The sequence below is a fragment of the Ips typographus genome, linkage group LG4 (genome assembly GCF_016097725.1).
Source record: "Ips typographus isolate SLU linkage group LG4, UJ_Ityp_2.0, whole genome shotgun sequence".
NCBI lineage: Eukaryota > Metazoa > Arthropoda > Insecta > Coleoptera > Curculionidae > Ips > Ips typographus.
Window position 1 is genome coordinate 12,635,513 of NC_138425.1, and position 27,800 is coordinate 12,663,312.

The window sequence follows — 27,800 nt, forward strand, 5'->3', positions numbered from 1 at the left end:
ACCTTGCAATTTTACTAACTCAGTTCTTTTTTTCTTTTAGACCTGTTCCACACCCAACCTTTCAGGGACAATGCGAAGCAGAAAGTCAAAACGCGCCCCTCTACCACCAACAACAATATCAACTCCATTCACGACCAATCAAAATGAGGGACTTCCTTTCGCAGTTTCTCCTATCTTGAGCTCGGAGCAACTTAGTAGCGCGCATGTAGAGAAAAACGCAAAAAATGAAGAAAATAAATCACGAAAACAACAGCAAGACTTGGATGACGACCAAAACCCTGATGATGATAATTTGCCTCATCACAACAAGAGTACAGCTGGACGTTGGAAGAGGAGAAAGGGCAAAGCGCCGTCCCGGCCTATTCCGGAAAGAAGGATAGTGAAAAGTTTGCCTCTATCAGAAATCAAAAGGGAATTGGATACGATAGAAATCCAACAACAAGGTTTAGAAAAGCAGGGAGTTAGATTAGAACAAATCATTAGGGAGAAGTGTGAAGGGCCTGAAGTTACTACAGAATCAGTAGCAGACCAAGTTCCCATAGATGTGGAAGATATGATATTGCAGTTATTTGAGTTGGTGAACGAGAAAAACGAGTTGTTCAGAAGGCAAACAGAACTTATGTACTTACGCAGGCAACAAAGATTAGAGGAGGAATACGCGGACGTAGAATACCAAATTCGGTGCCTGCTACTCGAACCAGACTCAAATAAAAGTGACTATGATAAACTAAAAGAAGAAATTCTGCTTAGTAGGTTAGTAGAGATAGTAGAGAGGCGAAACGAAATTGTTGAATGCCTCGAAATGGACAGGAAAAGAGAAGCGGAAGAAGACAACAGTATCAGTAGTCAATTGAATTTGTATACCGCCAAGCGTGATGGAGATAAAGATTTGTCCAGGGAAGGTGAGAAGAAAGAAAAGAAGAAGAAACTGAAAAAGCTTAACAAGTTAATTAGCCCGTTTAAACACAAAAAGGAAAAGGATCGATCAACATAAATGGGGTCAAGGAAAAAGTTAAAGTGACCCTTGAAGATTGTATGGCGGCCTAATAACCCATAAATAATTAAGTTACTACCCCATTATGTGCCTAAAGGTCACTTTTATAAGTTTCAGTTTATCTTCACGGTGTGGGCTTCAAACTCTAAAACTATCATAGTATTACTTTACTAAGTTATTTAACTTTCAGCATCACAGTTAAAACAAGAACACACGAGCTCTTTGTTGACGCACATTTTAGCGTTATACACATTGCAGTAATTCCAAGCCATATTGTTAACAATATTGCTTGTGTTACCTCTAAGTGTATAACATTGACATAATACAAGTTAGAGACTTTTCCTTATATACTATCCGCTCTCTACTTTAAAATAACTAACCATAAAGTTATTGTTTTTATCCTGCAATACTGACTTGTCCATTTACAGAAACTAGAAAAAACGGGATTTTTGTCATTTGAAACTACTTATAAAAGTAAGAAAACCCGCATAACAAAAACAATCGAACATCGATTGGAGACAGATGAGAGTTGCCATAAACCCGTGGTTTTAATAGCCTCCTGTTAAATATGTTTTGAGTTATGCGGATTTTCTTGTGTGCCTGCGTGCTGTGCGCGTGTAAAATGCGATTTGAAATCTGTTATATTCTGTTAATGTTAAGAATACCTATCTATTTTTTTATACAATTAATTACTTTTATTTTGTGATTTGTTTTGCAAATAAATATCATTTTTTATAGTTCTCAGTGTTGTCTTTAATCCTTTTTGATAAAAAATGGCAAGAAGGTTTTTGGAATCTGGAGATCGAAATAAGAATTCCGGATCCAGTTAAAACTTACACAAAATTTCGTAAAGAAGTATAAAAAATAATTCAGTTGAATCGGAACTTCCAATTTCCATCTCCTACCAAAACTATACAATTTTAGCAAGTGATAAATTTAGTTTTATTGACAATTGGCGAATGCGCCAATGTTCCACGGGAACAACTCTACACAGACCCATCATAGTAATAATGAAGTCAATAATAATACACATAAGTTTGGTTCTCACATTATAAAACATGAGTAGAACATTACTCCTTTGAAAATAATTATATTAAAAAAAAAAAACAAAAAATTATTATAGAGACACAAAACTTAACTTACATTTGCAAGCTTGTTTTAACGTCTCTTGAAACCATATTTCTTGCGCTCATAGAACAGGTCAGTTTTTGAACTACCCAAATTCACAATTTTTGGACAACCATCCCTATCCTTTTCCTGTACTGTGCATTCCTTGCAGTAATAAGCATCAGATACGCCAGGACCACCACAAATCACGCATCGTCCTTGATAAGAGCCGTAGTTGCACTCATCGCAGATCCTTACCAGTGTGCTGGGGCGTACATAGGAGTCACAGATGACACATTTACCATCACATTTTTCGCAAAGCCTACCAATTGCCACTCCTGGTTGTTTACGGCAAAAAATCAAATCTGGATGATGCTTAGCCATGTTTCAGGTTGAAAAGTTCCCTGAAAATAAAAAGTATAAGGTACGGTTGTTGTAGAAAAATGCTTAAGAGTTGGTTGAAATAGGCATGAAAAATGTGAACTTACTTTAATGTGGGAAAGCAAAAAAGTTCAGGTAAACAGTACACTGCAATCTTTACAACTTAGATAAACGATTGAACGAACTGGTTTTATTTAAAAATACAGTTAAAGTACTTTGCCAACAATAAATTATGAAAACTCACAAAAGTTAACCAAACTTTCGGTGAAAACGCTTTTTGTTTTCTGTTCCGTCGTCTGTCAAAAGCTAGGGACCAATGTCATTTATGACGGACGTTTGACCAAAAAAAAAGCATAGAAATGAAAGCGTGTTAGAGACGGAATGAGACAACGAGAAACGACACAACAGCCCTCTAGAGAACCATAGTCGAACTGAGAAAGCGAGTTAGCCTGTTGTATATTAATTACATTTTAAGTAAATGCTTATATTTGTTCAATCAGTCCAGTAAAATTAAAATAAAAATGTACGAAGTAATTCCAATAACCGAATATGTAAAAAACTTCAACCTTTACCTGGCTTGTTGTGTTTTACATTTAGAAATAATGTCCATGAGCGTTAATGTTTTCTGACGCGTTTTTTTATAATTACCGCACTCCAGTACATAATTACTTAACAAGTTTTGATAAGCTAAAACAACCATAAAACGCAACATATGCAGTTTTCGTTGGCGAAGGAACAAACAACCAGTTGTATGTTTTCGACTGATCTGATGCGTAGTTCCTTTAAAACTTCCATATTGCACAGGTGCGAAATCAGCGGAGTGAAGAATTTTTTCTGATTAAAATTCATGTGTTCATTAACTGTAACACTTTGTTTCAAATTATGACTGTAGGGAAACGCTTTTGTATTATGCATGTGTATGGAACTATGGATTCTTCAAACTTTAATAGAATTTAGATAATTTAAATGTTGATTTATATGGCATATCAGGGACCTTTAGTCACTAAATAAATACAGCGAATATACTTTATCTTACAGCAAATTTAAAAAAGGTTTCGCGATACTTACAAAACATGAAGCCCTAACCAGTTTATAGAATTTTCTTAATATAGTTGTATTGGCTGTGAGTGATGATAGATGGAAATAGTTTCTCCTTGCAATGTTAAATGAGTAAGTACATAGTATACAATCTCTGCCTGTGATTAAAGTATAGTAATTAATCAAAGATTTGAAAAATCGGATGAACCCTTATAAGTTGGGTTGTATAGTGGCCGGATGGTCCAAATGGGGTACCTACTGAAGTAAATGTCCGTTCAACAGCTGCTCCGACATGTGCGTTTAGAATTCCTTTTTACCAGGTGCGCGGGTTCCTAAGAAGAAACGCCCACTTTTTTCAATATGTACAGGGTATTTTTTTTTATATTGTGGCTAATTTTGATATCCTAAATGTTAAACAAAAGCGTGGCAGATATCCAAGAACTTTATGTTTTATTTGTATGGTGAGCTGTACCAGTTTCGTGTAATATATTATCAGAGTATATTCGTTTACTAAACAAACTAATTGTTGCAACTATGTTTGTATTTACGCGATTAGTCGTGTGCGACTAGGAAATTGTTCTTTGCTTGTAGTACCCCTATACACGAGCTAATCGGAGATTAATGGCACGTGCCTTAAGGTGAGTGACTTTGTACGGCACGTGCTGGACAACGGAAATTTGACATAATTATTGTACTTCCCAAACTGCTATTGCGTTATTTACCAAAACTTATTTAAAGAAGGAACAATAAGGCCGTAAAACACGGGACACGTGTTAGAAAGCAGCTGCCTAGCTGTCTATAAAGTGCCATTGTAAATTCTGGCTTTCAATAGGCCGAGAACGCATTAGGATATAAGCATTACTTGGGCTTTGAACCAAACAAATTTATATCCTAAGATTTAGATAGTTTATGGTTTTTAGTCACGGATATCCTTATGGTTTACTCTTATCGGTTTACGTACCCACATACTAATAAAATACCTACGAATTAGACAATTTTTAACGGGAAAATTTAAGACTACATACCTGACAAGTCATCACTGTTATTCCGTCACCTCAAACGCCTTAACCTGAAACAAATGTTCTTTTATCATCTCCAAGATAAAACATATTGAAATAATCACATAAAGACAAAACGTGCCAATTATGAATGACTTTCTAGTGGCCAATATGGAAACAAGACATTTTTTACATTGGCTAGTTTAAATTTTTCTTACCACCCACTTTTTATTACCATAAAACAAAAATTTCTTTACACCTGTTCGTTCTGAATGAATGTTGTAATAATTTATGTGGCAAATTTATTTTCCATTTTACTAATTAGACAACACCTCCGCAATTTCTCATTTGACAAGGGTTGAAAAACAATTTGAAATAAAAACAAAACATAAAAGAATATTAAAACAACCAGTCAGCCAGAAATGACCTTATACAGAGTATACAATCTGCAGTAATTAAGTCTGGCTCACAACCCACTCTTCAGTAAATTATACCTTTTGATATCAAACACACCAAAGCTTTATAGGATACTATTTATTAACTTAAGAATTTGTAACCTGCATCCAGTGCCGCTGTACAAATTTGTGAAATCTGTTCAACTCCTTTCTGACGCAGTTTATTAAAATTGATTGTACTAAAAACCGTAGCTTTAGATCTTCTAAAATTTTAGGTGAGGATCTTTTGATTGTCTTATAGTACAAAAAATATAGTGTACGCTACTGGAAATAGTATATCAAAGAATAAATTACGACATTCCAACAAACGTTAAAGACCGCTTAATAAGGAGTCAGCCCACTCGCGTCGTTTTCTAGACACAAGACAGAAAGTAAAAAATAATCGGAATTTTTAAATTTTACTAACACTTAGTCTTATGATATCTGCCAACGCAAAATGATCTTTGTTTTGCAAAAAGCATTAGGTTTATTTTGCTTATTATAAGACCGCGGCTGTTCAATTCAAATAAATAATTTAAGTAACAGAACTTCTGTCTTTTGTTTACTTATAGAACGGCAATTGCTAGTAAATTCATCATTCCCATGTCATTTTCGTTTAACGGCAGGAATCAACGAAAGGAAATCGGCCGGAGGGGAGGAGGGACAACTCATTCTAGGAAATGAGCCCGGCCTGGCACAATTTAAAGAAAAAAGTCGAAAACAATGAAATATAAAACATTCGTAGTTAATTAGTTAGGCTCTTAAAAGATCGCACTCCGAACTGTGGGAAGGAATGTCAAGAATGTGCCGTTGGTATTGTTTGAGTACTCGGTCAACCGTAATGACCGGAAAAGACGGCGGCAAGTTCCAGAAAACACTTTTATAATATATTACTTTCTGTATTGACCACAATAAAATTGAATATCAATGCCATTACCCTAATGAGGTTTGAGAAAAATCATTGTCTAGTATCACTGTTGCCATACAAAAGAATCTGATGGTCTTGAAAGTCAAATAGTGATGTAATATACAATAGTAGTAATGGATGATGATTCAAAGCAAACATGGCCAATAAAATGCTAATTTAAAAGAACAAAATAAATGTGAAACTTATTAGTGTAGATTCAAGTTATGAAGAAAATTTAGTTTCAGAGAGAAGCTATTTCAATCATGGTAAGCTTAGTCAACTAGATTTTTGCTGAATATAACTTTGCTCATAGGCCACCATAATAAAAATAAGAACGACAAATAAGTTTATTTATCTACGAGTACCGTTAAGTAATGTTATTTATTCTAGGAAGCGTTTAGGACATCCCTAAGTTGGTAAAGGCCGTTGCCTCACTTTTACACAAGGCTGTTAATGTTTGCTGGACGGCAAACACGGACCGGAAAAGTACTTCCTAAATCGGACAGTGTCGCAATAATACGCATATTGATTAGTGTACGATTTGTTTTTCAACTGTTCTAACATTGTAGAATGGTCAACCGTTTGGTTCTTAATCATTTTGATTTACTGTCAGTTTATACATGGCATTAAAAAATTCTTTTATGAAACCAAAAAAGAAAATCTCTTATGCATATATTATACTGTGTGGCCCTCGGTCAACCTTAACGCAGCTACCACACAATTCATTTCCCCGCCACATCCGGTCTACGGACTTGGATAGTCTTTTTCCCTCCACCTGACTTATTCACCTGTTTAATAACATCGCAGCAAGCCGCAAGCTCGCGTGTATTTGTGCGAACCCTTTAGTTAATAGCAGAAACGTGTTAAAACAACAAGGAAAAACTCAGAAAATTGTTTACGGTCTTTTGTGGCTTGGATTGGACAGCGGTTTGCGTTTGTTTCGTGTTGGTGGCGGTCGAAGAAACTTGTTTAGACAGTTGCGACTTGCCTGGATCCTGGAAAACGGAAAGGACGAGATGCCAGTGGGACTTGTTTATAGCATTTCCGGGTAAATAAAAGAAACATTTCTTTAAGTTTAGAAGACTAGAAGGGTTCGTTGATAAAGCCAAAAACTGTATATTCAGCTGCAAAAACAGCAATGTTCAGACCGTTTTAAAAAACAATAAGGTGTAAGGAACTATTGTTTTAGTTAGTTCGAAAACCTATCACGTCGAGCTATTTATTATTGGGATGGTCTTTTAAATATACAGTGGATACAGTAACAAATCGATATTGTGTTGTTCTTGGAAATTTCGGGTACACCTTATTATGCTAAACAATATTGTTGACTTCGAATGACAAATGACTTAACGAGAAATTGAAAAAATTTTTATTAGACCTGAAAGAGGATAATCAGAATATAAAAGGCAGAAATAAAAAATATTTGCAAACCAAATGCCACCAAAATTTTACCATTCACCCCATCAATAATAATTATGGTGTACAAGAGATCAATTAAGATAAGTGTTGATAAAAGCCGGAATGGGAAAGTGGCCATATTAACATACCTAGATGAAATTTCATTAAGAAATCTTAACGAAGTTGTATGTCTCAATATGTTGAGAGTACTAACTAATGAAAAATGATGGTGCATTGATGACAAGACCGAGAACAATAAACTTGTGGTTCTACCACAACGCACCTGATTTCTCAGTTTTCAACCTACCATTCGGATTTCAATGGTTTTGAAAAGCCATTGTTCAGACAGGATTTATAGATAAATCATTTTATTACGTTTTACGACTGACAACAAACAACCTTCGTGAATTGCACCAGAGGTGTGTAATTGCCTTTCCATTTCCTAATAACGATGCATGCACCAAGAAATTAGCCAATGCATGAGTAAAGTCAGGATCTAAGTGCATTCTCTTGTCGTTTGAACGATAACGCAAATGACACGGTAAGAAAAGTATCGTCTCCACCAGGGTCTCAACTAAATTTAATAGAGGAAAATGCGGTCAATACGATCATGTAATTAAAACAATTTTCCTAACCGTACGCGAAGGAGTGTACTTACACGTAATTATCATCCAATCAAGGGAGTATATGGATAAAAAAAAAGCTTTAATAAGACTTATGGTACATAGAGTTAATGAAGGCAATTGGCGTATACTATAAATTTTAATTATGTATAACTAGGAAATAATTCTAAAAGTGTTGCATGAACAAGTATATCAGCCAGGAGGAAATGATTAAAAGGAAAACCGTTAATGAAAACTTCACTTGAAGGGAAAAACTTTTGACTAAATAAAACGAAACATTACACACAGTATGGTTGTTAACAAATGGATTCTGCAATTTTGTTGTAAGAAAGTAAAGAATATAATATCAATTATTCTGATGAAAAGATGTTTCAACTCATTCATCCACCTTTACTTTTGCATAGCTGAATTAATAAGATTGCTTCAATATACCACTCAACTTTGCTACTTAAAAAAAAAGAATAATTAATTAAGACATCGACATGGTAGTGCATGTGCCTTACCTTTCTTCGTTCTCCAAAGAACTATGCATAATTTTCTGCCCATTGAACGCGTTCAATTGCAGACATCCTCTTATTTTGTTTGTGCTCCGCTGGTTCTTTATATGGGTCCGAGTTTATAATTAAAACTATTTAAATTAAAGATATTGTTCTTGGTAGTGTTGCCGCGTTTTACCGAGTTATTAACAAGTTACAGTTGTTGCTACTACAACTGGTCTATCGTATTGTATTGTTGTGCAAGTTTGTGCGGTTTTTAATGACGACAGGTGCGCAATTATTAGTCGTACTCTATTAATTTTAAACATTATTGCGTATCTTTTTAACAATATTACTAAAACATTATTTTTTTAGGGAAGCATTATTCACTGGCCCTGAATCTCCTGAAAGCAGTGTTCCTGTGGATTTTGCTAGGGTAAGTCTTTTCAATCTAAAAAAGCGCAACCAAACACTTCAAGACGAATGTCTCAAAGTAATTTACGGTTCAGAGACCACCCCTTACATAATTTGGTCTCGTTACTCCATTTGGTTTCATATAACACATCGGAAATTAGCACACGTGTTCTAAAGATGTGCCACGATCCGACCTTTTTATTGCTTTTCTTCTTCCGGTCTTTACACAGAACCGCATTTAAGTCCTATAAACAAAAAGATCTTTCCCATCACTTCTAAAAAGATATAACTTGTCAATCACCTTTTACAGAAAATGGTATGGATGAATTGTGCAAATCAGTGGAAGACTGTATCACAGCCCACAAATGTGCATAAATATTAGAAAATCCTAAAGTTCGTCCCTGTTTTAAACAAAAACCGACAAAGGCATCAAATAACAACACAAGTGTTCCCCTCTTTGTACACCCTGTACCACCCTTTACGAATATCGAAATAGGGTTGTATTGTCTCTTCCGATACGGTACATCAGTACTATTAATGATGGTACAAAGCTGGGTTCCAGATGGTAGTAGCCTTCAAAGCAGAACCAAAAATAAAGTCTATTACCACTCTGAAATTGTGCATTAACTTTGGTTACATACTTAAAGTTTATGACTTTCTCAAGAAAGATCATAAAGCTGGGCAGTTGTTTTTTTGAAAATTTAAATCTGCCAAAGAGTTACTTTTAAGGATATTGGCGGTCATCGTACCCCTCCCAACCTTAAAAAGGTTGTGAAGGATGAACATCTGGCTTCAATTTCGGGCGCGGGTATCTTGACTGGCTTAATAGTGAATGCAATTCTGACAGATGCGGGCACATTCTGAGCCGGAAGAAATAAGAGAAATGCCACCCTCGTACCCGAACCGCAGGCACCCCAAATCGCTTCGTTATGACATGTGGTATCGATTTCAAAGACAGACATTTGCAAATTATTTCATCTTTAAATCATTTTGGTCCAGCAAGACAATATTCTTCACAACTCAATAAAAAAGAATTGCAAATTTATTAAATTACAAAATTAATTAACATAATAATAAAAGTCTTTTCAACGTCTAATATTGCCTGTAACCGTAAACTAAACCAGCCTAATCAAAATCGAATCAGTAAGTATAGGCGTAAGCCAAAGATCTTTTATTTTGCCATTTATGGTCATTACAAATTTGCGAAATTACGGTCATTTATATCGCCACAGTCTGATTGTTGAAGGCGCATCAATAGTCTATTCGGTTGGATGCAAATAAGTATTTTCTAGTCCGGCCAGTAACATGGCGAATCAAATAATCGGGAAAATGAAATATGCATCAAATGATAGGCACAAATAGCATACTTTTAACTATTTCCGGAAAGTTGGATTTCAAGCTTGAACAAAGAAATATCTGTGTTATTATTCCCTCTAGCTTAAGCGTTCAAATCGTTTTTTGTTCAGAAGCAAATAAGCAGGCTGTGAAGCCGAAGAAATTCTGCAACAAATCTGTTAAGTAACTCATTAACAATAATAAAGAAATTCAACTTTGAAGCCGGCTAACTTTTATGAAAATCATCAGTATTATAAACATACTCTTGTGTACGTGTTGACTTCTTTAATAAACTTCTTCGGGTACTTCTATACACGTAAAATGTGCACCTTGACTCGTTATGAATGGCCTGAAGGACGGTGCTGTTGAAGCTTGACGAGAACGGATGTGAAGTATTAATTTGTCACTAGGAACCAGTTTTTCCAGTTTTTTTCTTCAAAACTTAATTGTTGAACTAATCACGCCCGTTTTTTTTGAATAAACTACAAGTTATTAAATAGTTACTACAGGAAGTCAGGGTTATTAAACTACTTGCTTGTAAATATTGTGTAATATGGATAAGAGTTCATCATAAAACATCAAGAAATTCATATAAAGACAAAGTTTCCAACCAGCTGCAAAATTTTCTAGGTTTCTTTCATACATCGACAAACAACAAAAGTCAAACATCTGCTACGAGTGTCTGGGGTTTTGTGTGCTACAAATTGCCTCTTGTGTAACCAATTTTTTCATTGTTTTTCAAGTATCATTTTCGAAAAAGGGGAACTGTTATTTAACCAACCAAATAGAGTTTAAAACAAAGAGAGTCGGCAGTCTTAAACTGCTTAACCCTCGAAATATAGAGGAGGGGTGTGGTAAAATTAGCAGACAGATGGCTTTAAAATTAAATTTTGAGTTACCAGGAAAGTTGCCCGAGTTTTTATGTTTGGCTAATTCGTTCCACTAAGGTCGAAATTTGAACCGTAAGTAATGCTAAAGTACTTACTAAAGCATCTAAACTAAAAGCAGTGGAAGGAATGTTTCATCGATTCGAATCCATTAAAGATCACTTCCCAGCTGTTATTTATTTATGTAAAGAAGGCTTTCAGGCTGAAAACTGTTAGAATGAAATATTTCTAAGCCTTGTCATTAAAGTGACAAGCAACATGTGCTCGAAGATTACGATATTGGTTACTGACCAAATAGCGCGTATTTTTATCAATCCGCAGGCTGCCATTTATCATTGCTTAATGTGGAAGAGTGGCATGAATTGATTTTCGAGAAGACGGTAGCTTTAAATTCTTGAAACACGATTGATACCACTCAGAGACGGATTTAGAAAGGGAAGTTTCATTTAAGTAATACTAGAAAAAAATTAATTAATGAAAACCAATTTCTCTAAATGTGTGAATCAACAAGTTATGCCTTTCGAATATTCAGTAGCCTAGAGACCGGAAAAAAGGTTTTCCAAGTAAATGTTTTGTATGCAACGTTACCCACTAAGTGATGCGCTACTGTATCTATTAGAAGTGCAAGGATGACTCTCATAGTAAGTTTGCATAAATTGCAGCATAGAAGTTGTTACATTCCAAACCAACGTTAAATTTGATGAATTGTTGCGAGGCTGATGCGAATAGTATTTATTTCTTCTAACGTCCTTGCGGTCTAACTCAGAAACGGGTTTTTATCCAGCTATATGAACTTTACTAAAGGCACTAACCCAAGGTGTACACACTTATTCATTTATGCATTCACTCGCTAATTTCTCCGTCCAACACCAACGTGTGGACACTTAATATTAACGCTATAATTATCCTAATTACATTACATGCCCGTGCATGCAAGTGTTTCAGCTTTGTTTGAAAGCAGTTACAACTTACCAAAGAGCACAAAGGTTATTATGCCTCTCAAATGTCATCGGTGCGTTTCCCTCTACACAAACAGTACTAATTAGAATTTAAAAAGCGACCTGAAAAAAAAAACGTTCTTCAAACCCGAAAACGGAACAAAAGACCTTAACAAACACAAGATGACATTCGATAGGGCCGTCGTAACTGAACGGTTAAGCTTTAAAGTAAATAAAATTCCAAGCCCTGAACACAATATCGTAAACTGTATGTAGAATTCCTTTGTAAAGATTATGAGATATTTAAATTGATATTTAGTCGAGATTAGGACCGTTTTATGGACGAGAACGCGTCCGATTTTTAAATGACAATATTGTATTCAGGCTAACAAAAAGCCCTTAATTGTTTTTTTTTTAGACCTGATGGTATCAGGAAACTTGTCAAAAGGTCAACGAACATTTTAATATGAATTCATTCTAAAAGTGAAAACCTTTTAATTAACCAAAAAAAATAATAGTTCCCAGTTTTTTAATTGTGGGGTTCATTTAGTCCTTTTCAGATAAATAGATATTTAATGAACCTTCATTAAGTACATACTTGTTCAAAGCATTTATGGGAAAAGAATAGCTAAATATGAATTATTGACCGTTTCACACCTTTTTAAAGTTTTCATTATACAGGGTGGTCCAGTTTTAAATGTCAATAATTCACCAATCCATAGCCAATTAAAAAATAAGTTGACATTCATTATGTCATTTTCCTGAAAAGTGCTTCTTAAGGAAAATACAGTCCTTCAAATTTCTGTTTATAAAATCGTTTTTTTTTGTCATAACTGTCAGACCGTTGAAGCAATATTGATCAAATTTGGAACAAGCACTTTATTACACGTTACTACGGTCAAAGACCCAAAACTAACCTAACCCAACTTAAAAATTGTCTTGGAAACGGAAAATTCACTTAAGAAGTTTAAAAAATATTATTGTAGCCAGTTTTCATAGTTTCCAGACAAATTAAAAGAATTTAGTTTTGAAAATTGAATTAGAAAAGATAAAAACTTCAGAAGCTTAAAAATTGTATTTGTAACCAGTTTTCATGCAAATCGAGAGACTTTAATACTAAAAATTGACTTGTAGACATAAAAACTACTTTTTCAAGAATTTGTTACTACAAATTCATACATTTAAACCTTAAAAATTGACTTGAACCCCAAAATGTGACTGAACTAATGAAAAGTGACATCAGAAGCTTAAAATTTGCATTTGAAGTAAGTTTTCATAATTTGAAGACAAATTTCAAAATTTTAGTCTTGAAAATAGTCTTAGATGTAGGACATTGACATTAGATTCATTAAAATTGTCTTGAAAACTAACTTTTCGTGCTTTTTACTTTGCTTTTCATTTTCTTCAAATTCTGGACTATTTTTAGTGCTTCAAAACTGCTTTCAGCTTGGAAGTTAGCTTTCACCAAGTTATTGACATAGCAAACTTAAAAACAATTTTTACATTCTTCATAGACTTAAAATAGCATTTCAAGCTTTGTCACTATCAAATCGACTTCTAGACACCTCAGTGCTAAAAATTCGGATATTTCTTAATAAACTAGACTGTTTTTAGTGTTTTAAGGCTGTTTTCAGTGCCTCAAATCGAGTTTCAAGACTATCTTGACAAAGTTTTTGACTTATCAGGCCTAAAAGCCAGTGTGTCCACTGACCATAGTCTTGAAAATGTTATTTCAAGCTTCTTCACTATTAAATTGACTTCTACACTCATAGGTGCAATAAATTGTAGCATCTCTAAAAAAGTCAGACTGTTTACAATAATAGTGTTGGGAACTCATTTTTAGAAATAAAATGTCCGAAAATTTAATTTATTTCTAGACTTGTTGTCTAGTCCAGAAAATTGAGTTGTACACCAATTAAAGTCTTGAAAATATACTTTTGGACTCTCTTTAGTCCTAGTAAAGTCAGTTCTAGCATTAAAAGTCAACTTTTATATTATTTTTAGTAGTAAAAAATGAGTTTCATGCACAATACAATCTTTGTCTTGATTTCCGAACTTTTTTTAGTTCTTGAATGCCAGTTTCAGACACTCAACCAGGATGGCAGTCTGAGAAAGCGAATCATAAGACCATTCCTAGTAGTAAAAAAGTTTTTAGACTATTCAGTACAAATTTGGACTTTCACAAGTCTTAGATGTTCAGTTTTAAACTATAAAACGATTTTTTAAATTGAAATTTGGAGGACTGTATCTTCCTTAGGAAACGTTTTTCAGAAAAATGACACAATGCAAGTCAACTTATTTTTTGATCAGCTATCAAATGGTGAATTATTGACACTTAAAACTGGACCACCCTGTAGATGATGGGTATATTACTGATATCCATTTCACAAGTTAAGTATTCCCACTTGAACTTAATTTTTGATTCATTATTAACAAAGTAACCGCCATCCGCGTTAATATTCGAAACACCGCAAGTTAAGTAATCATAGATGTTCATATGATAACCGATAACAATGGCTTCAACAGTACATTGTTCTTGTAATAATGTAGTTACTAGTAAGAAGCATGTCCTAGTTATCTCACTGGTGGCAAATATTTTAAAATTATTGCCGCAAGTCATGAAACTATGAAAATGTAAATTATTGGTAGCCACGCAGACGTACAGAATGAGTTAATTTTACCTGTGTAAGGTACTAGTCAGGTCGCATCTCGTTTCAACCTGTGTAAATGGAACATGGTAATTTTCGTGTTGTTGCACCCACTCGCCAACTAGTTATACAATGATGACGCAAATCGGTACGCGAAGAACGGAAGTCATTTCATTATTGTGATTTCGAGTTGCGACTTTTGTTTGGGTTAGCTCAGCTTTCTATTAGGACCGCCATCTAAAACATTCAAAATTAGTTTAGTTTCTGATTTTTAATGTTGATAATAGCATAAACTACGGGACTAATCCAAAACAAAAAGAACCACCTTAGCTCCATCATAAGAAGTATTATTGGCTCAGTGACCATGACTTCCAAACATTGAAACCTAATTTTAATAATAACTCCTGAACCGTAGCTTCCAACTTTTAAAATTGACAAAGCATCCACACGGTCTATATGTTACCTAACAGTTCGTCACCCTTTTGCAAACAAAACTACCATAAAACAGACAATAAATGCCAATTTATGACCAACATAATTGAAGACCACCCTAAAGATTATGTTGTTACAGACAGTTTTAACAGCGTGGGGTCATTTTAGTGGCAATCTAACTATACCAAAGTTAAAAGGACCTTACCGAAATTGTGACTCATCAGAAGTGTAATGCTACCCGGATTCGGACCATTTATCAACTCTTGCATTATGTTTTGTTGTCTCCTGTTGACGTTGTGAGTTGTTTGCTGGTTTGAATTCGCTTCTTTTGGTTCTGATGTTGCGGCAATGTCAAAGCTTGCCTCCCTAGAATTAGTTAAGGTGTAAATAGGGCACTGAACAAAGACCACACAACATAGATTAACGGTTATATTTTACTGTGCAACTCTATTTTTGGTAATTCTATGACTTATCTGACCTTTCGTTCGATTTAATAACATGCGACATTAAAGCGGTCTGATCACAATGGAAAATTGTATTAAAATGCGTATAATAACGGCTATTTATTTGCTGACCTCCGAGACCTTTTGATTTATTGAGACTTAATGTCTCCTAATTAAAGCAGAGGAAGTTGTAAATATAGACAGAGGAAATGGAAATTGTTCGTATCGAGTGTAATCAAATTCCCATGTTATATTTAATCTATAAACATTTTAAGACACAAATTAGACATTTTGAATGATTGAGTCAAGATTTGTTTTCTTTAGCCTTTGGCCACTTGGCAGTATCTAATTGCGGATTCTGTACATTCAATCCGTCATGATTCACTTCATTAACTTTGCGTTGCCCGTGTCACATTCTAATATAGATTGCTCAAGATCAAAATGCCTGGCACGTAATGCGATATCGTTTGTTCTTGGCAATTATTGGACAGTGGCAAGTACCCTCGGGGTTGATCCGGTTAATAAATCTCAAAGCGTTATCAATAAATAATTGTTACAACATGCAAATCTGCTGCATGCCATTTGGAAAATTAATAACTTGTATTTATTTCTCTAATGAATATGTAAAAGATGTTTTAATTAGTCTATACAGTTTTAGTTTGGTTAGATTTGAAATCAGACTAAAAGCTAAACATCCTCAATTTTTAAGCAATTAATAATTCTAATATGGAAACGACCTAAAGTTAAATAACTTTTAACGAACTATTACGCCAATATATTGGCATTCGGTGGCCGTTGATACCGGCCTAAGTCGAAAGCAAATATCTAGCACATTGCTAATTTATTCTTAAAAAGTTGCCGCCAGCATCAGATTAACAAGTCTATAAATTTTAATCGTGAAGGTTGTACCTATTTGGGACGTGTTCATATACATTCTAGTTATAACGAATATCTCTATGCTGTTGTTTCTTTTCCAGTGACTCACATTACATTTCCGGTTAGACTTACAGTTTCCATTTATTATTACATAGTTTGCAATTAAAAAATCAAGTACGATCCTGACAAAAAAGCAAATTTACAAGATCTACCATAAACAAAAACGAGAGCTACCCACACACTCTGCATATCCATATTTAGTAAGCTTAAAATTCCGTACAAACAAGTACAAAGATGAAAAACACTATTAACCGCGATATTTATCGGCCATAATCGCGTTTTAGGCACTAAAACCTCACTACAGTAAAACGATAAGTGGAAGTTTGGAAATAAAAGAAAAAACAACAATGAAGTAGACCAATCAACGTATAACCATATCGAGCGGAACGTGTATGACGCTATTTGTGAAGAATGTCAAGCGCGATCTTCATTCTCACAGTTATTTTTTCTTCCTCTTGTTGTATGGTCCGGCCAATCAAGGGGAAGGTATTAATTCGGTCGCGATGCACAAAGAACCTCCAGTTCTTTGTTCAAACAAAGGATAAAGTTATAGCTGGTAATATGGATACCTTTTTTAACGATGTCTGATGGTTTTTTGGTAACGTATAAGTTGGTACTCGACACTAAGTCCTGATGCCAAGTTTAAATGTGCAGTGCAATTGTGAAACTGACATTTACGCAAATACTCTACACTCACTGTTTATTTCCTATTGGTAATTTTAAATTTTTCTGTATGTTAAAACGTACATCAATAGCAGCACTATTCGACCCTGACAAGTAATGAGTAACAAAAGGTTGAGTGCAAATAAGTTGAAGTTTACTATTATCGCGACTTTTCATAACATTCTTTTATAGTTATAAACACTATAATTAACCATTGAACACTTTCTTGACTAGCCTGAATTACTTGCTTATCGACTGTTCTAAGTATTATTGAATACGCACTTAAAAAACAAATTAGGTGAAATTGCAGTGTATCAACACAAATAACAAACATCCAGATAACCGTGGTTGCCGTTACACTTTTAAAGGCCGAAGTGTCGTTATTAGGTTGGTATTTTTCTATTATTGGTATGATAGGTATCTTTGTTGAAACAGTTACAATTTGCCTGGGTGTAAACATAGAACGTCAATCCGTTACCACGATAATAACCGCATTATCTTTAGGACTTTAAGTAGTTAAAATGACAAGTGACTGTTACATGGCTAATATTAGTTAGTATTTACGAACCTAGTGAGTTATTTGGTAATAGGGTTCACCAATAAAGTTCAATGAGTTATCTTGCGCAAACTTCCAACCAAAAATAAAACTTTATCAGTTTACATTGTAAATTAACAGCATAATAAAACGCTACAGAGAACACAATTAAACATCGCTTACAAGTAGTGATGAGCGAAATATAACGAACTGTGATTTAATCACTGATATTTAGAAATCACTGATCACGACTGCTACCAAAAGTATCGCAAAAGCGTGACGTGAATAACGTGATTACGATTACAGTTTTCTGATTTTTCCAAGTTCCCATCTCAAAGTTGCGACTTACTAAAACGCGGTTTTTGCTATAAAGTCGATTATCGAATACCATCGTAAGACTTAACACGAGCCGCAAGCGACATCGCGCCTTATTAACAGCACGTACATCGAGCTATGGCTGGAAGATGATCTTTATTTCTTGTAGCCGAAATCGTGAATGCCTGAATGTCGTGATCACGTCACACTATTAAATCACTGATATCAAAATATAACGGTAACAATTAACTTTGTGATTTAAATATCACGGTATCGCTCATCACTACTTACAAGTTCCAAAATTACTGTCATTTCCTTATCTCTGTTAGGAAATATTTTTCAATCGTCAAATAAACAAACCATTATTCGTTGCTTCAGCAGTAAACGAACTGAAAAACCAATAACTATTAACCCAATTTGGTAGCCCGCAATTCGATTTCAACAATTTGCTACATATTTTAAGAGATTTTTTTACCAAAATTTCCAAACCATCTCTGGTAACACTGATTTACGGGGTATTTATTTTATACAGAAAACACCCTTAAATATGACCCTTCTTAACTGAGGTAGTTGCTGCCTGTAATAAATTGTAATTGAGATGACTGAACCTGTATTATTCAGGTAGAAACCGTTCACGATTCAGGTTAAGTCCTGTTTACAACCAGCATGTACCATCTGTATTGAATTTTTGTTTAGGGTCTTTGTTTTTTATGATTCCTACACAATAAAGTTTAGTTAACAATACTAAGGCATTAAAGTGTAAATATAGTAAAAATTATGGTCAACGAACGTACAAAGAATTTGAAACATTTACCAACAGTTGCTAGTCCTCAAAGCACTGTTGCCGGACTTTCCTACAAAACTCTTCAAGACACATATCGTGCATTCTGTATGCACAGCAATCGCAGAATTAACATTCCACAACTTTATCGAGTCGTAATACAAGAACAAAACTGTTTTTATATACTCACAGACTGAGAAATTCCACGAACAAATATGGGAGAGATTCCAACAATAAGACACTCTCTGCCAATGTTAACAGTTAGATATTTAGTGTTCGCTTCTTTTTATTGTCTTATTGTTAACGTTTCTCTGTTATTGTTGTGATCCAGGAACGGAGGTCGATTCCACGTTGAATTACCTTGAAATGGAATATTTAATTATATTTTTTCTATAGACAGTATAGGTAAAGGGGGTATTGTTCTTCAAGTTATTGTGTGTACCACATTTTAAATGTCTAGATCTTATGTAAGGATTGTGCTTCTTTGATATTCAAACGCATGAATGGTAAAAACAGTTTAACTGTTTCTTTACACTCGCTTCCTAGGAAACTATAATACATGCATAATATTAAATAAGGATAGTTAATGGATCTTTTTCACTAAAGTCTTCTGGAGTGAGTGCTAGAAAATTCTACACTCATGATCTCTCTACAACTTCCTGTTTTATCCATCTTTACAAGCAAATAGCTCTTTGCTAGTGGAGTTGGCCTGACAACAAAAAAAACAAAAATAATTTAAATTGAAAAAGATCGTTACAAGTTCTGACATCTCACATACGAGCCCTCGGGCAAGCCGCAACTTGCCGGTTCTTGCACATCAAACAGGCCAAGAAGAAACAGCTGTTTCTGAATGAGTACCGGGTGTCACGATGGTGGGGGAAAGGCCATCGAAAGGCCGACTGGTACTGCTTTGGCCTGGCCTGAGAGAAATTCAAAACAGTCTCATTCCACGTTCGACGTACGACGGTTCCGTTTTTAGTGGTTCATGTGCACGACACTGGTATACTTTGTGGCGTTTTCGAGATATCACAGTGACTGAAAGATCGAAATGGTGCGCAGTTTAGCTCAGTGGACGAAAACGCTCAGTTTTCCCGCTCGAATTTCTCCAAACAATAAGAGTTCCAAAGAGAGTGTGAATATCAGTCAGGGAAGTCCCACGGTCACCCCAACGCCCAGCAACAATTCACTGGGACCCGTTTGCAAAAACAACGAGATCAACAACATGATGAGTATGAACAACTGTTCGTCTTTGACTGAAGTGAATCAGGTGAGTTAATATTGAAATTTAGATCGAAGTGAGCTGCTAACTTAGTAGGCAACTTTTTCAAGTATAAATATAAAATAATAAAGCGCTTACTACAAATATAAATAATTTATATGCAACAAATGCAACATGAAATAGGTTTACCCTATATGGTTTTCAGATGAAACTTATGCAGAAGGTTCTATAGAATATATTATAACGTTTATTGATTCAATCAACGATCTAACGATATTTATGGAACTTATAAAGTTTACTCTCTGCACCTAAGAAATTTCCATTTTCATTAGCGTTGAGGCTGTAATTTCAGTTACTTATGAAATAACAAAATTGACAATTTCTAAAACAATAAAAAATGCTCTGTCATTGCTACTTAAAATTGAAGGAATTAATTTTCCCAAATGTTCCTGCCTGTGCAATCAGGAAACGTCCACCATATAAACAGGGGAAAAGAGTTAATTACACACAATTGAGTTAATAGCTTTCAGTATTTCTCCTCAATGAGGGTCAATTGACTTCAGAACGGTACAACTAATTTTTCTCTCAAAATTTGATTAACCAATCAGACCATCTGCTTTATACTCACTACCCGTTTATTTGGGTTTGTTGCAAGTTGTTGTAATAATAATTAAATTCATCATTAATCAAAATGAATGTAAGGCTGGACCCACACTAACAAGAATATCACGACAGACGTGTAAAGGACGAGCTTTCACGCAGGTGAGGCTGCAATTCGTGCACGGTTAGTGTGGAACGTGCCTTACCTAATCGAGATTTCATCTTTAAAAGGTCAACAATTGCCCATCAGGTACTTAAAGGTGTTTTTTCAGTTACATCTGCCCACCACGGGTGTATTTATTATTGTGACCGAGTAGTGGACCAGCTGTTTGTACATTATTGTGAAGGCCGGGCAGATGTTTATTAAATTCACTGATTTTTTTTTCAAGTTGAATAAAAAAAATTACCAGAGGAATGTAAACTTGGCTTAGCCAACATCAGCGGTTTCGTAGCCAATAATCACCAAAGAATGCTCGATTTCTGGTCTCGGGTTCAATACCGCAATAAATATCGTCATGGTATTTTCTGCAGGATTGAACAAGTCGGGTTGGCCGGCAGCGCAGGTATTTAGATGCAAGGTTGTCGGAATTGGACACAGGTCAGGTCTGGTTTTGTTTAGACTGGTTAGGACTCGTCTTAAGAGTGTAATGAGAACATTCACCCATCCTTCCATCACTTGCATACATACACGCGAAAGGTGGGATCTTCAGAACACCTGGTGGCAAAAAACTTGAAGGATTTGTCCTTGATAAATTATGCATAAGAAATTCCTAAGGGGATCAATTATCGTAATGTTGGGTTAACGAACCGAAATTGTAGCTTTGCCCATTCAGAGCTGGAGAAGGCAAATTAGCAAATCGACCGTTGTAAAAAAGACGAGCCGTACCAATATAACTGGGCTTCCTATTTGAACATTATCTTTGTAGAGAGTAAGTTAAATAACAAATGGACACCAAGAAGAAGCATATGGCTATAGGCACAGGAAATATGAACAATTAGTGACTGATCCATGTAACGGGATAGGCCACAGAGCAATTACAGCAAAGTTCTTCCTGTTTTTTTTTTTTTAATTACAAGGCCATACAGCAAGAAATTAGGAATATTAGATTAGTATTGGTTGCGGTTTTGCATGTTTTTAGCCTTGGTATCAATTTCTAATAAAAAAACTGATGAGATGATCACAATTCGTTCCTTTTCAAGGTGATTTTAAGAAAAAGTTAAAGGTGATATTGCCTTATTAATGGATAGAGATAACAAAAGTATGTCAGAATTGTCAGGTCAGAAATTTGGAACTATTTGATCAAGATACTGTTGTGTGTAGATCAAAATTTAATCGTTAAAGCATATTTACACTTACATGCGAATGTGTGGTAATATAACGAAATTGTATGATTTAACGCCAAGTTCTATGCAATATGAAAGTTGCTAAAATGCAACATTTTGCAAAAAATTCTATTATTTGAGCAAGCATTTTAAAAGCTTTTACAGATTTCTGAATGTATAAACGTTCTTATACAGGTTATCACATTTGTTTCCAAACAGAGCAAACTCCATTCGTCACAACTGAATTTATAAGTTCAAATTTTTCATGAACCATTCATAAGTCGTTAACTTAGATTTAACTGAATTTAGTCATAACTCAAGATCTGATAAACATATCGATATTATGCACAACACTAATTAACATGCATTCCCCAACACTGCAACTCGGCCAAGTATGTGGCGTGGCATAACCATCCGGTATATAAAAGCTGATTTATTTCATAGACTCGCGACTAGAGACTGTCTCCCGGAGTTAGTTAACGGAAGGAATGTCTAATTTTATCGCCTCGATGTTGGACTATGCAGAAAATAATCAAGTAAAATGCAGGTGGAGATTATTGACTATTTCCTGTCTGAACTTTATATTATGCGGTAACAGTACTTAAGCTAACAGGAGGTTAGAACCAGCAGTTTAAATTGTGCTTCATACACATATAAGTTTGTGTCATTATAGCTCTGGTTGCACCATAATCCACATAAACATTATATGCGCATTCTTGAGTGGTTTCATTGTTAGTATTATGAAGGTTATTCACCCAATGGGAGTAACACACTAAACCAAAGGAAGTGGTGTTTTATTAGCCATCAAACTATCATCGTATTGCTTTTAATGCATCTGTGTACCGACCTAATCTGTGTCACAAACGGCCTTTTTATATACATTACATTACAGCGCCTGTTTTATTTTGAATGAATGGTTTGTTCACATGCATCTTCTTGTAAGCTCTTAAAGTGTGACAAACAATTTTTATCAAACAGACCAAACTCGGTAGTACCATTTACGACCATTAACGCCCCAATAACCGTTTCTAATTTTCGACCTTGACGAAAGTAGAAATTATCTGTTTACTTTTAAGAATGTCTCAGTCAGCACTACCTCCTGACACACAAAGTTTAGATGCGAACCGTGAAATCATTCAGGTAAAAAGCACTGGAAATGTTTTTAGATTCCGGCTGATAAGTGCTACTTTGTGACCCACCTCCAAGTTTTTAAAAGACAATTTGGAAGTTGTAAGTAATCAGATGATGATTTAGAATGCTACCCTCTTTAAATAAAAGAGTTAATTGCCGATAATTGTTTAGTTTGTTCACGCCCTGGTTCACTTCATAGATGAATTTTTACTTCTGTAGTAACAATAAGAAAAGATCTACATAGCAAGTGGCGTTCAGACATAAGTATGACAAGATGCAGTTACTCTAGTTAAATGCTACATAGAAATTCTCTGGAAGCGTTATGCAGACCAAGAGCTTAAGATTGATGACACTTGGAACATCAGCACTTGATTAGTATTAATTTACAATGCACCTTATTTAATATAAAACTAGGCAGGCTTACAGTGTCCTGTCTTTTCCCATGTACTACATACCTCAGAAAACCTGAAGTGATACTCAAAGCAGCCAGGAAGGAACAACGTAGTAACTTTCTTGGATTTCTAAAGTCCACAAGACTGCTCTCTCCAGCTCTCAACAATCATCCGCATAGATAATAGACCACAAAACGTGTGTGTCAGCTTCTTCCATTTCCTCCTAAAAAAACACATATTTAGAAAAACTTGTTGAAACAACCAGAAGTGAAATTTGCTTAGAAATGTGTAATATACGCAAATGATTATATTGTAAGGTCAGGTGGAAGCGATTATGGTTATTATAATGAACCAAACAATACCAAAGTTAACCAGCTGACTCCAGCTAAAATTGCAATGTTTTCAAGTCGTTTGTTGATTTGCTTTCCCAGGAACCTCATCTGGTAAAACGCAGTTTTAAGTGTATGACACTTTTTGCTTTGTAGAGAAAGTTTATACCCCAAAAAAGTATAATAGCTCTGGTTTTATTACCTTTAAAATTTATACAATGACATCATCCTAGATGGTAAAGTTGTCTACAAATAATGCGAGGATCAATTAATTATACAGTTCTTAAGTAATCAAAATTCCCTCATTAACAAATATAGTTATGTAGAGCCAAAAGGCGCGTTTATACCAATAAATTGGTGCCAACCCTTGTGGCTTTATCTGTGACGCTTAATCACAAAGTCAATAAAGAATAAGTTTGTGGGATTTTGTGGTTAATCCAACAAACGAAGACACTATCGTCTTTGTATGCAGATTTCTAAGAACGGCCTCACACTGAAAATGAGTTATACTTTTAAATAGTCATCAATTACGTCGGTATAAACATGAACTTCCAGTGGTTACGCATAAGATTTAAAATAGTAGTCATCAAGTGAGTCAAGAAATGCATTAATATTCCTTCATGTATGTGGAAAATAAAACTATTTGTCTGTTTTGGCGCCTTAAAAACCTCAACAAATTAGCTCTTATTAAATTAATGCCATAAATTCTACTTGAGTATACTTGAAGTTGATTGCTCTGACCCACATTCAATATTTTTAATTTGATAGAACATTTTCCACTACTACATAATTCTAGTAACTATTGTTATTACTTATTTCGTACAATAGCCACACTTTTTTAAAACTTGCTTTACAATCAGAACTACTGCAAATTAATATTAATAAAATACGTGTAAGTCTGAAGGCGGCTTAATTTTTAACCACCAATAAATGTCGGTGTTCTACTTATTATACAGTTAATTAAATGGTAAATCGTTAGTAGGTTAGATTGGTCATAAAATCCTTGAGATGTGTTTTATTTGAATTTTTTAGTACACAGATAATTCAACACTTTTTTTTGTAATTGCTGGTTAATTTATGTGTACACTGAACAAACTTGTATGTAGTAAATTTCAGCGGTACTCTTTGCTTATTAAGTACCAAAGCAAGAATTTAGACTAAACTAACAGTAGTTCAAAATTTAAATCCACTGGCTTAGATAAACAATATTTACAGGTCACAATTTTCAGTATACAGAGTAAAAAAAGTTTTACACTGCATTGACTGAATGATGACTCTTTAGCAGCAATTATAAAAAACCACTAAAATAGAAGATTAAGTAGAAATTCCAGTGAGTAATAATTATCGTGTGAATAAACGTACGTTCATTAACAATGAATACTAAACTAACCCACATAGAAGTAAAAAATTCAGAAATTAACTGGCAGTGGTTTGTTTCAGATCTACTCTGATCCAGAGTCAGAAAAAGCGATTATGAGCTCGGTGGTTTACTGCATTCATCACAAAGAAGGATGCAAATGGTCGGACGAGTTGAGGAAGTTAAAGGCCCACCTGAACACCTGCAAACACGACGCCATCCCTTGCACTAGCAAGTGCGGAGCTCAAATCCCCAGGGTGCTGATGGAAGACCACCTCAAGTACACTTGCCCTCAACGGAGGACAAGATGCGAGTTTTGCAACAAAGAATTTTCTGGACACGCATTAGAAGTGAGTACACATCAGTTCTATACTTAAAATAACACTCAATGGGAGGTATTAAATTTCTGAAACGGCGGTTACTTGCGTTATATGATCAAAGATTGTTTAGCACATGTTACTGCCTCCATGAATGGACCTTCTATTTTTAAGTTGCGTAAACCACCCACAGGGTCGAGTCTAATTATTATGAACTGCTTGGATATATCAATTAGTAGTGTTAATTAAAAAAAGTCATAATAATAACAAGTTATAAGTAGTAGTTGATGTTAGTCTTACTTTGGGTGTGAACGTTTGAATCATTCTTAGAAAGTCAGTTTCTTTAGGGCTCTCTCGGTGAGCAGAAATGAAAGTGAAAAGCAAAAGTACAATCCAACATAAAGACCATAAATTCTGGCTTACCTTTGAAAGGATAGAGTTAAGAAGTCTGATATTGGTTTTGGGTTGCTTTATTTCTGTCCTTTGAAATCTTTGGTAATAGTTAATTTAGTACACATCAGTTACCTATTAAAATAACACATAAAATAAAAGTTAAAAAGTTTAAGAACCTCAATAATTAAACTGTGAAACAAAATGGAAGTCACTCAAACCTCAAACTCAACGATTACTTACATTTGACAGTTATTGATTATTAATATTTTTGACTAGCGACAATTTTTTGATATTTGACATTAGACAGACACTGTCTGGACATCTAGTAGAGATGGGACAGTAGTGATGTTGTGATCAAATTCATACTTTCTCAGTTACCATTTGGATTTAATTAAGTTAAATCTGGTTTAATACTCTTCATTTTAACAATGAATATTTTCTTACAGAATCACGTTGGAAACTGCGGCTTCGAACCATTATACTGTGAAAACAAATGCGGTGTCAAAATCCACAGAAGACACCTCAGCCAGCACAAAGTATCAGACTGCTCCAAACGACTCCTACCCTGTCGATTCTGCAATAAAGAATTCGTGGCGGACACTTTAGCGGCCCACCATCTTAAATGTGGTAGAGTGCCTATCCAATGTCCCAACCGATGCGATGTGAACGTATTAGCCCGGGAGGAACTGGAGAGCCACTTGAAAGAGGAGTGCAGCATTTCAGTACACAGTTGCAGTTTCAAGGAAGCTGGCTGTAGGTTCAAAGGTCCGAGGTACAGCATGGAAAAGCACCTGGAGGAGAATTGCCAGCAGCATCTGCAGATGATGTGCGGTGTCGTGTCCAAGCAACAGCACCAAATTACCTCGCTTAAAAGCGCTTTGTCTAGGCTGTCATTGAATTATTCTGGAACTTTGATCTGGAAAATTAGCGAATTCTCTGCTAAGATTGCTGAGGCCAAAACCAAAGAAGGCATGGAGCTGGTATCACCTCCTTTCTACACTAGTCAATATGGATACAAGCTTCAGGTAGGTTAACAATATGCTTATGCAAGGAATATTATAACTAACAGTTTTTGTTTAACAGGCTTCACTGTTCCCAAACGGCAATGGAGCAGGAGAAGACAGCCACATATCCGTATACATAAAAATATTACCTGGTGAATATGACGCTCTGTTGCGCTGGCCTTTTGCGCACTCAGTGTCGTTCACTTTATTCGACCAGTCCAGTTGTCCAGAGAAAGCTTGCAACATTGTGGAAAGTTTCATACCAGACCCGACGTGGAAAAACTTTCAGAGACCCAGCAAAGAACCTGATTCCTTAGGATTTGGATTCCCAAAATTTGTCTCGCACGAAATGCTGAAAAAACGACATTTTATGAAAGACGATGTAATGTTCATTAGAGTTAAAGTGGATCCTAGCAAAATTGTCGCTGTTTGATTGTAATATCTCAATTTTCTAAAATGTAAATATGTTCTTTCTGTAAGATTCTTAAGGTTTCTCATATGATCTCGAATATGTATATATTGTTTGTACAAATATTTTGTCAGTACAGGTATAGCTTGTAAAAGTGATGTAGCCATTATATGGCATCTTTGAGTAAAACTGTACGTAGGGTAGAATAAATATTCGCAAAACAGTTTGAATTAGTATTTTTGCGTGTAGTTTATGCTAATCAAACACAAAATTAACTGAGTAATAATCTAAAACTACTGTAACAGCTTTTATTTGTTAATTTGTATTTTTGTGATAGCTGGGGAAACCAAAGGGCAAATTTGTAAAGAGAAAAGATTGTTACATGTAAATATAAAAAGAGAACAGTTCTTATTTTTCTTTTGTGTGTTAGTCCTATCGACTAACGTGCACCATTTTTAGTCATTTTCGTAGTTTTAAGGCAATGAGGTTGTTTATATAATTGTAATACTCCATGTTGATCATTTTTGTGTGCATCTGGTTCTTATTTTCTTTTAATAAAATTAACAATATTTAAATAAAGCATAATGTTGTATTTTTTACTTCCATTTGATAGTACTTGAAACTATGAAAAGATCATGAACTA

The 27,800-nt window shown here is 34.9% G+C and overlaps 3 protein-coding genes and 1 long non-coding RNA gene across 11 annotated transcripts in view; 2 read left to right on the plus strand and 2 right to left on the minus strand.

The window, feature by feature from the left end:
- The window catches only part of MICAL-like (protein), a 36,842-nt gene extending 35,111 nt beyond the window's left edge, over positions 1-1,731 (plus strand). For both annotated transcript variants that reach the window (XM_081978816.1, XM_081978815.1), the window contains exon 8: positions 41-1,731. In XM_081978816.1, the coding sequence (XP_081834942.1) occupies positions 41-994 (954 nt within the window). In that variant the 3' untranslated portion in view covers positions 995-1,731. The remainder of the gene's footprint in view (positions 1-40) is intronic.
- Positions 1,732-2,068: 337 nt separating this feature from the next.
- On the minus strand, positions 2,069-4,599 carry Phf5a (PHD finger protein 5a). Its single transcript, XM_081978821.1, has 2 exons — positions 4,546-4,599; positions 2,069-2,505 (listed from the first exon to the last, which is right to left on the minus strand). Exon 2 carries the CDS (start codon positions 2,483-2,485, stop codon positions 2,153-2,155), a length of 333 nt encoding a protein of 110 aa, XP_081834947.1. The 5' UTR covers positions 2,486-2,505; positions 4,546-4,599; the 3' UTR covers positions 2,069-2,152.
- Traf4 (TNF receptor associated factor 4) lies at positions 3,627-27,736 on the plus strand. Of its 3 annotated transcripts, none has more exons than XM_081978818.1 (5): positions 3,627-3,652; positions 8,732-8,792; positions 25,118-25,384; positions 26,191-26,769; positions 26,828-27,736. In XM_081978818.1, exons 1-5 carry the CDS (start codon positions 3,642-3,644, stop codon positions 27,179-27,181), a joined length of 1,272 nt encoding a protein of 423 aa, XP_081834944.1. In that variant the 5' UTR covers positions 3,627-3,641; the 3' UTR covers positions 27,182-27,736. The 3 variants fall into 3 exon arrangements, with proteins under 3 accessions (XP_081834944.1, XP_081834945.1, XP_081834943.1); XM_081978819.1 differs by lacking the exon at positions 3,627-3,652 and adding an exon at positions 6,656-6,907; XM_081978817.1 differs by lacking the exons at positions 3,627-3,652; positions 8,732-8,792 and adding an exon at positions 19,445-19,950.
- On the minus strand, positions 11,584-26,159 carry LOC145728523 (uncharacterized). Of its 5 annotated transcripts, XR_014178108.1 has the most exons (6): positions 25,775-26,117; positions 23,412-23,571; positions 18,874-19,043; positions 15,216-15,376; positions 14,612-14,815; positions 11,597-12,053 (listed from the first exon to the last, which is right to left on the minus strand). It is a non-coding gene; the product is annotated as an uncharacterized LOC145728523 (long non-coding RNA). The 5 variants fall into 5 exon arrangements; XR_014178109.1 differs by lacking the exon at positions 18,874-19,043 and having other exon boundaries at positions 11,584-12,053; positions 25,775-26,159; XR_014178110.1 differs by lacking the exons at positions 18,874-19,043; positions 23,412-23,571; positions 25,775-26,117 and adding an exon at positions 17,621-17,751 and having other exon boundaries at positions 11,584-12,053.
- Positions 27,737-27,800: the final 64 nt, after the last annotated feature.

Excerpts from the sequence above, each read along its gene's own strand:
- Traf4 (XM_081978817.1), top strand. The coding sequence starts at position 19,732 with ATGGTGCGCAGTTTAGCTCAGTGGACGAAAACGCTCAGTTTTCCCGCT. Across the intron at positions 19,951-25,117 it reads CTTTGACTGAAGTGAATCAG|ATCTACTCTGATCCAGAGTC; the intron begins GTGAGTTAATAT and ends GGTTTGTTTCAG. Across the intron at positions 25,385-26,190 it reads TTTCTGGACACGCATTAGAA|AATCACGTTGGAAACTGCGG; the intron begins GTGAGTACACAT and ends ATTTTCTTACAG.
- Phf5a (XM_081978821.1), bottom strand. The coding sequence starts at position 2,485 with ATGGCTAAGCATCATCCAGATTTGATTTTTTGCCGTAAACAACCAGGA.